Here is an 11,882-nt window from a genome sequence, read left to right as displayed (position 1 = left end):
ACTCTTGGAATTTAAGTAAGGGATCTTGGCAGAGGTGAGGGAAGAGCTCTATTCCTTGTACGATCTTGGTGTATTACTACTGAGGATGCTGAAGTAACTTCCGTCCCTCCCTCCCTCCTATCCTTCTTCCCTCCCTCCCTTCCTCTCAGTCTTTCTTTCCTTCCTACTTATGATCTTTCCTTCTATCTTGTTTGCTTGATTTTTGCCAGTTCTGGGTCTTGAACTCAGGACCTCCTACTCTTGCTTGACTTTTTTGCTCAAAGCTACCCTCCCCGCCCCCTCTCTTTCTCTCTGTCTGTCTTTCTTTCTTGTCCTGAGTCTTGAACTCAGGGCCTGTGCACTGCCCCTTAAGTTTTTCACCCAAGGCTACTGCTCTACCACTTGAATCACAGCTCTACTTCCAGATTTGGGCTGGTTAATTGGAGATAAGAATGTCACAGGGGGCTGGGGATATGGCCTAGTGGCAAGAGTGCCTGCCTCATATACATGAGGCCCTGGGTTCGATTCCCCAGCACCACATATGCAGAAAACGGCCAGAAGGGGCGCTGTGGCTCAGGTGGCAGAGTGCTAGCCTTGAGCAAAAAGAAGCCAGGGACAGTGCTCAGGCCCTCAGTCCAAACCCCAGGACTGGCCAAAAAAAAAAAAAGAATGTCACAGACTTTCTTGCCCAAGCTGGCTTTGAACTTTGATCTTCAGATTTCAGCTTCCTGACCAGCTTGGATTACAGGCATGAGCCACCCAGACCCAGCTTGAATTTCTTTTCTAAACTGTTCTGTAGAGAAAGTTCAGGCACAGTTTAGAGAAAAAAAATTATTTTTGTCTTGTCTCCAATATGTTAACATATGTAATTCATGTACCTGCATTTTAAATTTAGCTTATCTTAAATTTTCAAACCAAATATTTTTTCAAATACCTAATTATACTAGAGAGAAACTGACCTTCCAAAAGAGTTTGCCAATCACTTCCCAGTCTTCTAAGCCAGAATTACCCAGTATTTTTAAATACATGAATAGAATGATCATAAACCCTTCTCCTTTCCCATTTCTCATTAAGATGCCAGAGTAAAAAAATGATGGCAGGCCCTGCACTGGGGCATCCGGAGTGCGGCCGGTCCCAGGGCACCTGTCTGCAATCTGTCTCGTGCCTGCCTTGGGTCTGTGGCTTTGGCACTGAAGCACCGTTGTCTGTGACAGACGGTGCATTATAGCTCCCGATCGGCCCAGCTGCGGGCTTTGCTCTTTGTCACCTCATTCTTGGGAAGTTTCTGGGTCTCCCAGGAGATGAGGCAGGACCATTTGCTCCAGCCTCTGTGCTGTCAGAAGACCCCAAGTCCTGCTTTGTCCTTCAGGTTTACAGGGTGGGCGTGGACCATGACCACTCCATGTCAAAATAAGAGTCGCTCCATTTTCCTGAGTGTCATTTTTCTAAACAGTGGTTATCCAGGTGCTGGGAAAATTGGGCTGTGCTTCAGAAGTCAAGCGAATTATGAGGACACGTCTGAAATGAACCAGAGGGCCAACATCTGAGCTGAAATGGGGTGAGTGCCTGCGTTGCAGACTTCAGGATCCCTCAGACCCCACTTGACAGATAAGACTTGGCGAGTTTTTAAAACAACCCCCCCCAAAATCTTTGGACGAGATTTGTAATGAATATTAATATTTTTCTGAGTCAAAAGGAATAATAGTAACCAGGTACTGATAACTCATGCCTATAATCCTAGCTACTTAGGAGGCTGAGATCTGAGCAGCGTGCATTTTGTTTGTGGTTCAAAGTCAGCCCAGGCAGAAATATCTGTGAGGTTCTTTTTCTCTATTAAGCAGCAAAAAGCTAGAAGTGGCAGTGTGGCTCAAGTGGTTGAGCCCCAGTCTTGAGTGAAGAAGTCGAGTGAGAGCATGGTACCCCGAGTTCAAGCCCTCATACTGGCACGTGTACACACATAGACACACAAGGAATAATGGATTTATAACGTGTTCCTCATCAACCCCAATATGATACTGTTACATTATTAATGATTAGAATTGAAAAGGAATTAGCAACTCTTGCTTGGTAATTGAGGTACCCTGAATGGTCAGACTCCAAGCTCATGTGGTCCTTGGGGCTGCAGCTGCTGCATTAAAACAGATAATGAGCCTTAGCTTTGCCTTCCCAGGAGACCCAAATGGTATCCAAATGACAGTGGCAGTGCTGTCATAGATGCTGTCAAACATGGTTTAACATTTCCTTGTGAGAACTCACTGGCCTTCAATGTCTTGTTTGGGGTTTTAAATTTTGTCCCTAACCTTAAATAGCGACTTGGTTTTGCAGCTATGCCAGAGTGGATCCTACTAGGTGCTTTTTCTCAAATTTCTTCTAGTTCAGAAGGTAAACCCAGGAGCCTCCAGAGGGCGCCCTCAGCAGGATGCACATGTAGTTTAAGACTATACTATGTCTACATGTATATGTATACATATAGTCTATTATACGTAGTCCATATAAACTATATGTAGACTACCTATGTAGTTTGTATTGTTTATACAGTGTAGTCTTAGACTAGGACTCTAGACAGAACTGTCGTCTTTCTTCTTAGACACAATCCAGCAGTCCTTTCTTTAGAGACTTGTGGCTGAATCAGTTCTAATTTTGTAAGAAACTGCAGTTTCAGGACTTGTGGACATGCCAGTGAATACCCAATAGAGATTCTATCCAGTAAAGTATTCTCTAGTGTTTGTAGTAGGATCAGGATGAGGAAAGTAATAAGGATTTAAGGAAAACGTTTCAAACTCTCTGGAAGCCAGCTGCTGAAGGAAACCAGTCATCTCCCAACATTGCACAAAGCCTGTGATGTTAAATAGGTGAAGACAAGCCTTGGGACAAGGAGGTGAGGAGGGAGGAGGTAGCTTTGGGAACTCCACTTAAAGGAATGAATGGCCTGTGCAAAGGCCCTAAAGCAGGTTTGGAAGACTAAGAAGACCTCCCCCCACCTCCACACGTACAGCTGGGGCTGAGTAAGAGGACAGAACACAGCCAGTCAGGTCCAAGACCCCCATCCCAGCCAAGTAAGAAAGAGCAGATCCTAGCGGGTCTTGCAGAGACTTGTAACCACTAGCTTTAATGCTGAGTCGATGAGGTTATACAGCCAAGTTTTGAGCAAAGAATTGACATCGTTTACCCATGTTTTGGGAGAATCACGGGCACTGGAAAGACTGGAGGTGGGAGGCAAGGGTGGAAAGGCGTTCCCACGAGGATGCCGTAGCAGTGATGGCGACAAGATGGCGGCACCCTGGGCCTGGATCTTGGCAGTGGAGATGCTGTTGGGCTCTGGTTTGAAGCCACACGGTCTCTGGGAGATGAAATGTGGGGCTTGAAGAAGAAAGGAGCTGAGGTTCCCCCAAGAGGATGGGATGGCCCTCGACCGTGGTAGAGAATGGGGCATTGCCGGTTTTGAACACTTGACGTTGGCAGAAGCTGTTCGCCTCTGCGGAAGGTGTTAGGGAGGCCGTTTGGTAGCTGGCTCTGGTGTTGGGGAGTGGGAACGGTGTGAAGGTGAGACTCGTGGAGTCTTCAGCACACGAATCACAAAAAAGGCCCTGACATTCTTAGCTTTGGAAGCTGCGATGACGGGTTCTGTGCAGCCTTCTGGCCGCGTTGAGTAGCTAGGATTACAGCTGTGAACCACTGGCACCAGGCATCGTTTGGTGATTCTTGATGAATTGGAGAAGAAGCTAAAAAGGGCTAAAGGAATATACAATTGCAATCACTTTCATTTCACTGCGGTGGTGGTAAGATACATACCCTGATTCAATTTGCCCCCAGTTTCAGCACTTTAAAAATTATGGGTAAATTACTTGGGTTAGTCATCGGCTTCCAGTGGGCCACTCTGCATAATTTGCAAACTGCAGTTACACTTAGGGATAGCAAAGTCAGTGCACATGTCTCAAGGGGTACCTACCACCTGGCAGGTGTGGGGACGCAGTAGGAAATACCAAATAAGAGAAATGTGTTTTCATGGGACTTACGTTCTCCTGGGACACACAGACAAAAAAGTAAGGAAATGAAGAAAAGAACTTCAGAGAGTTAAAGAAATTGTCGAGGAAGAGGAATAGGAGCTATGTGATGGAGCAAGATTTGGTGAGCTATTTGAGTAGGAAGGTTCAAGCAGGATAGGTGGCTTTGAAACCGAAACCTGAATGCTAAGGAGCCAATCAGGTAAAGGCACGCCCCTCCCGAGGATCCTGACAGCAAGGACTTAGCATGATGGAGGGAAGGAAAGGAAGTGACACCCAGTGAGCAAGCTGATAGAGCCACACCCTATAGGAAGGAGTTGGATTGCATTCCAGGTGTGAATGACCACAATGTGTTTGGTCTGAATGACTGGGATGATAACAGTACTGTGATTTAAGATGAGGAAAACTGGAGAAGGGAAAGTCGGAAGGTAGATGGATGGGGAGTGGGTAGAAACAAGAGTTGTGTTTTATCAGAAAATGGATACTTGAAGGGGTAGGAGAAAGGGAGAATGCAGTCAAAAATTCAGTGCGTATGCTACAAAATTAAGAAAAGGGAGGGAGGAGATGGGTTGGGAGGAATGGGTGAGATTGTTGAAAGGGGTCACATTAATCAAGATGCATTGTGTTCATAAACTGCTTTGTTGAGTGTCAAGTCCTTTGTACAACTCCTTTTTTTTCTTTTTTTGGTGCCAGACCTGGAGCTTGCACTTAGGGCCTAGGTACTGTCCACTTTTGTGGTAGTTTATTGGAGATAAGAGTTTTGCAAACTTTTCCTGCCCAGGCTGGTTTCAAACCATGATCCTCAGATCTTGGGCACCCGAGTAGTAGGATTACATGTGTAAGCCACAGCCACCGTCTTTCCTTTCCTACTTAACGCTAATAATGATACTGAAAGCATTGTGTTTTAGATGGATGGTGTTTGGTATACCAATCAGATGACAGGGTAGGTGATTGTCAGAGTGTGGATCCCAAGGGAGAGAGCTGGGGAGATAACGGTGAGAGTCACCGAGGTGGTAACGTCTGAAGTCCTCAGGTGGAGATCACTCCCCTAAGGACAGTGACAGGGAAGGGGGAGGCCCAGGAGGCTAAGGAGAGGAGGAGCAGTGGGCAGAGGCTCTTTAGAAGAAGCTGAGTGGGGAGAAGGAAAGGAGAGTTGGGAAGAATGCGGTGCTGTTGCAGTTGGAAAAGGAAGCCTTTCAGGAAGGGACCAGGAAGTGGGTGTGGGGCTGGAGAGCCGGCGGGCGGATGAGCGCCACCGACAGGCCTTGGCAGGAAGCGAGCTGCAGCGGGCTGAAGGAAGAGCCGCGCCCTCGGAACCACGGCACGGTGCCCACAGCTGTTCACCTCCGCACTGACGGTCACCATGTAGGGCCTTGGCAATCGTGATGTAGGACTTCAAGAAGCATTGCTCCAAAGACTCAGGGCTTTAAAATGGTGAGTTAAAGCGGGGCACTGGGCTGGGAAGGTGGCTTCGTGGTAGAGCGCTTGCCTAGCATGCATGAAGCCCTGGGTTCGATTCCTCAGCACCACATACACAGAAAAAGGCAGAAGTGGCTCCACTGGTAGAATGCTGGTCTTGAACAAAAAGGCTCAGGGACAGTGCCCAGTCCCTGAGTTCAAGCCCAATCACTGACCACCCCCTCCTCCCAAAAAAGATGAGTTAAAGATAACACACAGCCTAAGAAATTTAGCCTGCTGTATTCACTTGGGAGGATGAAGTCAACCTTAATGTTAATGTGAGTGAGCTTCCCCAGTTGCCCTTTAGCATTACTTTCTTGGTTCTGTTTCTAGCAGCTCCTGCCCTCAAATAGAATAAAAGGCAATAAAATAGAAACTTATCTTTTATAGAGTACTGTGATGCTATGTAAAGGTGTATTGGCTCATTTAATCTTCCTAGTTTCTCACAAGATTGGAGCTGTTGTAATTCCTTTTCGATAAGGTCACATGGTCTCTCTCAATGTATAATTGAAATTGTGCAATACACTTTGTAATTAAATGGGGCTGCAGAGGTTCCTGTGTTTAGTTCCTCACCACCCACAGGATCTTTTCTTTTTACCCAAGTACAAATTCTAAAATGGCACTGTTAAGATTGAAACCCAGGCACTCTGAGAGCTGAGCCTCTGGTCTCGACCAACACTATCTTATTTTGTTTTATTTTTTTTGCCAGTCCTGGGGCTTGGAACTTAGGGCCTGAGCACTGTTCCTGAGCTTCTTTTGCTCAAGGCTAGCTCTACCACTTGAGCCATACCACTACTTCTGGCTTTTTCTGTGTATGTGGTGCTGAGGAATCAAACCCAGGGCTTCGTGCATGCTAGGTAAGCACTCTACCGCTAAGCCACATCCCCAGCCCCCTCACTATCTTTTAATTCTGGACAAATAGGAGGACTGTAAACAGGAAACGCAGATGGCATTTCATCTCAAGTTCATAAGCCTAGCTAGTCAAGAGATTGAGATTTCAGGATCAAGTTCAAAGGTAGCCCTTGCAGACAAATCCAAGAGACCCTTATCTCTAGTTAAGCAGCAAAAAGTTGAAAGTGGAGGCATGGTTCAAATAGCAGAATCACAGACTTGAGCAGAGAAAGCTAACCAAGACCATGTGGCCCTGAGTTCAAGCCCCAGTACTGGCACCAAAACCAACCAACCAACCAAAGCAACACGGAAACCAACCAACTAAACAAACAGAATTGATACAAAACTGAAAAAAAATTACAATACATTGAACTAGATTTGATTTTTTGACTCTGTGTGTGTGTGTGTGTGTGCGTGTGTGTGTGTATGCGCACGCGTGCTGGTCCTGGGATTCGAACTCAGAACCTGGGCCCTCTCCCTGAGCTTCTTTTGCTCAGGGCTAGTGCATTCTCACTTGAGCCACAGCTCCACTTCTGGCTCTAGCTTTTAGTTTTAGTAGTTTATGGGAGGTGAGAGTCTCACAGACTTACCTGCCTGGGCTGACTTCAAACCTAGACCCCAGATCTCAGCCTCCCAACTACCTAGGGTTACAGGTATGAGTCACTGGTACCTGGCTAGACTTGGCATTTTTCTTCTGGAAACTCCTTATTAATGGCATTAAAAAATCTATATATCAACAAAGCCTGTACTCATCCAGTGATAATTCTGTGTACTTATGACTCAGAATTTTGCCCCATGACTGATCTTCACCCTGCTAAAGAATTGCCCTTCCAAATCAAAATAAAAACTTCATGTAGATTTGCTACCTTTTGGGAAAGGATAACATTTTTTGGTACTTTTCTACCTGATAGCCTGGAAAACTGATGATTGTTTTGTGACCTTTCTTATCTTTAATTGCCCTTTGACCTGGCTGGGGTCAAGTGACACTAAAGGACATTTGCAGAGGACCAGTGTGCCACAGGAAAGTGCCCCATCACCCGAGTTAGGAAGGCCCCTAAATTGCTGCGCTTGGGAAGTGCCTCCCCTGGAATTATTTGTGTTATCCTAGTCTGGAAATGACAGCATAGAACACAGCCTAGGCAGGCAGCATTTTACTGGGGGAAGGCGGCTGTAATTGGTACGTAGGGTCATGCTTGTGGAATTAGTCCCGGCCTTTTGGCCAATCAGACCACTTTCAGCATTTCTCAATGGTTAGTTTCATCTTATAATTAAGTAACAGCGATCATTTCCTGGCAGCTAATGACTGGCTCGAGGAGTTAGAAGCCTCATTAGGTAAATAATCTTTATCAAATTCTAAGCTCTTCATCTGCGGTGTCGCAGAAAAGGGAAAGCATCCTCAAATCCCAGAATACTAAGGACAGCATCCAACTGTATTCATACATGTCAACATGTGTTGACGTGGTCTTCAAAGGCGAGCCTTATTTTCCAGGTGTTTTGTGGGTTGCTGTTTTTTTTGTTAGTTGTGGGCTCAGGGCCTGAGCACTGTCCCTGGATTCTTTTTGCTCATGGCTAGCACTCTACCTCTTGAGCCACAGCGCCATTCCCATCTTTTTCTGTTTAAATGGTGCTGAGGAATCAAACCTAGGGCTTCACGCATGCTAGGCAAGCACTCCACCACTAAGCCACATTCCCAGCCCACGTTCATTTTTATATCTTGATAGAGAAGCAGAAGTATCATCCAGGCTATGGAATTCTAGAAATATGGCACACAAACTTTGACTCTCCCAACCCAGAGATATACCCGATTAATAAATACCCCCACCATTAGGAACCCAAGAAAAAAGAGAAAACAAGTTAACTTCATTTACAAATAATTATTTCATGGACATTCTGTGTGCTTACTTTCACATGGAATGTAGTTAGGGATTCAAGAATGGACTTTATTTTAGCTCTGAAACCACTATATCAGTCATTTAAAACTTCCTTTCCTAAGGTGCCTAGCTGTCCCATTTGCCTATAATTGCCCAAGAATGATGATGGTCTAGGAATTCGTTCAAGGAGAGTATCTTGAATAAATAAATATATAAAGATAAATAAATACAAATAAATGCATATATAAACATATGAACAATATATATCTTTGAGTATATATGTGTGTGTATATATGCATAAACAGACACATATGTACATAGTGCCAGTACTGGGGCCTGAGTTTAGGATCCTGCCCTCTTGATTGGCTTTTTCACTCAGTGCTGGTGCTTTGCCACTTAAGCCACACCTCCACTTCTGGATTTTTGCTCATGAATTGGAGATAAGTATCTCATAGACTTTTCTGCCTGGTCTGGCTTCAAACCTGGATTCTTAGATCTCAGTTTCCTGTGTAGGTAGGATTACAGCGGATGACCCATCTTCTCTAGGAAGTTGTGGGAATGACGTTGATGGCAACTTCTCAATGGCTTGCACTGGGGAAACACCCTTGGCACTAAGGCCTGGGGATTAGGAACGAAAGCCAAGGACTCCAACCTGCAGTCTAGGAGAGTGTAGTGAATGGGAGCAGGCAAGGCACTAGGCTGACTACTTCAAATGCCGTTCCCTCCCAGTTCCGGAGGTCAGGACTGGAGCATGGAATGCTCCCAGGCTCTGCAAGGAGCGGCATCTGGTTGGCTCAGGAGAACTAGCACAGCCACCCACCCACAGAAGCGGGATGACTAAGCCAGACACCAGAAGGTCTGTGGGGGAGCTCGGCTCTGCCAAGCCTATTAGGAGAGTCACAAACAGAGCCTTGGGTCTCTGCCGTGTGTGTGTGTGTGTGTGTGTGTGTGTGTGTGTGTGTGTGTGTACACACACCTGTAATGGGGCTTGCAGTCTAGGCTACATGTTCTTGATTAGCCTTTTGGAGGGGGGGAGTCAGTCATGGGGTTTGAACTCAGGGCCTGGGTGCTTTCCCTGAGCTCCTTTTGCTCAAGGCTAACACTCTACCACTTCAAGCCACAGCTCTACTTCTAGTTTTCTGGCAGTTAACTGAAGAGTGTCATAGACTTTCCTGCTCAGGCTGGCTCTGAATGAACCAAGACTCTCGATCTCAGCCTCCTGAGTAGCTAGGATAACAGACATAAGCCACCAGCACCACTTAGCACATATGTGAAGTCCTGGGTTCAATCACCAGCACTACAAAAGAAAAACAAAGAAAAGAACCGAATTAAAGGTTAATTTTGTAGCACATAATGGAACCAGGCCAAGTGAGTTTAAAATTTTAAGTAGCATTTTTCATCCATAAAGACCACACCTCCTCATTCTCTCCCAATGCTTCTACAAAGCAAAATTCAAGAATAAGATGATATAGCTAACTTAAAAAAAATCAAATTCAAGAGCAAGAGAGAGGGCTGGGAATATGGCCTTGTGGTAGAGTGCTTGCCTTGCATATATGAAGCCCTGGGTTCGATTCCCCAGCACTACATATATGGAAAAATCCAGAAGTGGCACTGTGGCTCAAGTGGTAGAGTACTAATTAGCCTTGATCAAAAATAAGCCAGGGGCAGTGCTCAGGCCCTGAGTTCAAGCCCTATGACTAAGCAAAAGAAAGGGGGTGGGCAAGAGAGAGACTAGGAATCAGTGGTCACACCTGTCATCCCAGCTATGAGAAAGGCCAAGATCTGGAGGACCCAGGGGAGAAAAGTTGGAGAGATTCTATCAGCAGAAAAACGTTATGAGGCTATATGGCTCTCATCTCAACTACAGCAGGAAGTGTGAATAAGAGGATTGTGGTCCAGTCCAACCTGGCACAAATGAAGATCCCGTCTGACGAATAACAGAAAAACAAAACCAAACCTGCACCTTAGCTGAAGCTGTAGAGTGCGTGCCTAGCAAGCATAAGGGCTAAGTTCAAACCCTAGTGCCACTTTTCAAAAAAGGAACACGATGGACATGAGCCCATCCCTTGTAATCTAACCTAATCCATTCCCCCTGGAGTCTGACCTCAGGGAATTCAGGGAACAGCTCTCTATGAATGAGATTGGGAAGGAGGGCTAGTCCCTGCTTCTGAAGACCCAAAAGCTTTTGCCAACTCTAAAAGTGACCTCTCCCTCTGAAGGGAGGGGGCATTTGTGAGCCCTCCCCTGTGGAATACTGATGGGGCTTTATGGAAGAGAGCACCCTTGTCTTCCACACCCATTGGGAAGGCAGTCCCCTTGGGCAGCCAGAGCAAGCAGGAGTGCCAGAAGCTACCGTCACTGCTCCTACCTTTGGCTGGCACCCTTAAGCAGGCAGTTGGCTCTATTTACAGGAGAACAGGCTAAACAACCCCCAACAGAACTTGCCATAGCCCTTTATAAGTACCTCATAAATCCAACTAACTCCCCGGAACCTCCTGAACAAGGAAGCGACCTGTCCCGCAGAGCCATGTCATGACTTTCTGAGAGGTGTGCCAGGGGCTCACGGGCCATTTCCCATGCCCCTGCCCGCTTCCCTTTCATGCCCACATCTGGACCGGTGAGCAAGGTGGCTGGCAGGTGTGTCTCCCCGAGGGTGGTGAGTGAGCACCTCTTCCTCCTCCACTGGGCTGCTGGCCTCTCCACACCCATCTCGCCGCTGGCCTCTTCCAGACATGGTGGTGAGCAAAAGCGGCTGCCTGGCTCTGATGCTGCCCAGGCTTGGGACTCAAAACTCAAGAAAGCGACAAAGTTTGTAAGTGCTAAGGGGGCTGTGACCCTACCTGGGGCTTTCTGGGGAGGAGTGGCTGGCGTCCATTCTCCTTCCTGCTCCACGCAGGACATGGAAAGTGCTAGATGGCCCACAGGAGTAAAATGGAGTGACCTTCCTGTCACCAGTGGGCCGCTTCTGGATGAGGTGGTCTCTTCTCCACAGGAATCAAATTTCCAGAAGTTTGTCTTTTTAATTAAATACCATCTGTTTGCTCCTTACCTTTGAACATTACAATCTCGGAGTAATTATGAGCATCTGTCGTTGACTGGAATTGTCGCTATTTTTTTCATTCTGCTCATGGAAGAAGGGTTTGTTTTGGAGTTTAGCTACTTTCTTGTGTCTCGTTGCGTGTATTTTTGTCAGCAAACGGATTATGACACGCGTACAGAGAGGGGACTTTCTTCTAGAGAGTTCCTCATAGTCGTTGCTCCGAGAACTAGTTGCGTGTGCGCTGCGGGGGAATGTCACAGGTTTACGTGATTCTTCTCAGACTTGTAGTTTAATCGAATCCGCGATGCGTGGAGCTTGGAGGGGCCCTGTCCTGCATCGAGAGTGCCCCCCTCAGCCCCCTCAGCCCGGCGTGCGGCGCTCGCCCCCCTCAGCCCCCTCAGCCAGGCTCGCCCGCCCCCCTCAGCCCCCTCAGCCCGGCGTGCCCCCCTCACCCCTCTCAGCCAGGCTCGCCCGCCCCCCTCAGCCCTCTCAGCCAGGCTCGCCCGCCCCCCTCAGCCCCCCTCAGCCCTCTCAGCCAGGCTCGCCCGCCCCCCTCAGCCCCCTCAGCCCGGCGTGCGGCGCTCGCCCGCCCCCCTCAGCCCCCTCAGCCCGGCGTGCGGCGCTCGCCCGCCCCCCTCA

At 47.4% G+C, this 11,882-nt stretch overlaps 1 protein-coding gene across 1 annotated transcript in view; it reads left to right on the top strand.

Moving 5' to 3' along the window:
- The first annotated feature begins 727 nt into the window (after positions 1 to 727).
- Shroom3 (shroom family member 3) overlaps positions 728 to 11,882 on the top strand; it is a 118,565-nt gene continuing 107,410 nt past the window's right edge. Inside the window, 1 exon segment of the mRNA XM_048364846.1 lies at positions 728 to 1,537. Coding sequence (XP_048220803.1) covers positions 1,533 to 1,537 — 5 coding nt within the window. The 5' untranslated portion in view covers positions 728 to 1,532.

Source organism: Perognathus longimembris, chromosome 16 (assembly GCF_023159225.1).
Source record: "Perognathus longimembris pacificus isolate PPM17 chromosome 16, ASM2315922v1, whole genome shotgun sequence".
In the NCBI taxonomy this organism is placed as follows: domain Eukaryota; kingdom Metazoa; phylum Chordata; class Mammalia; order Rodentia; family Heteromyidae; genus Perognathus; species Perognathus longimembris.
The sequence above is the reverse complement of the archived record's forward strand: the minus strand, read 5'-3'. Positions and strand labels throughout refer to the sequence as shown.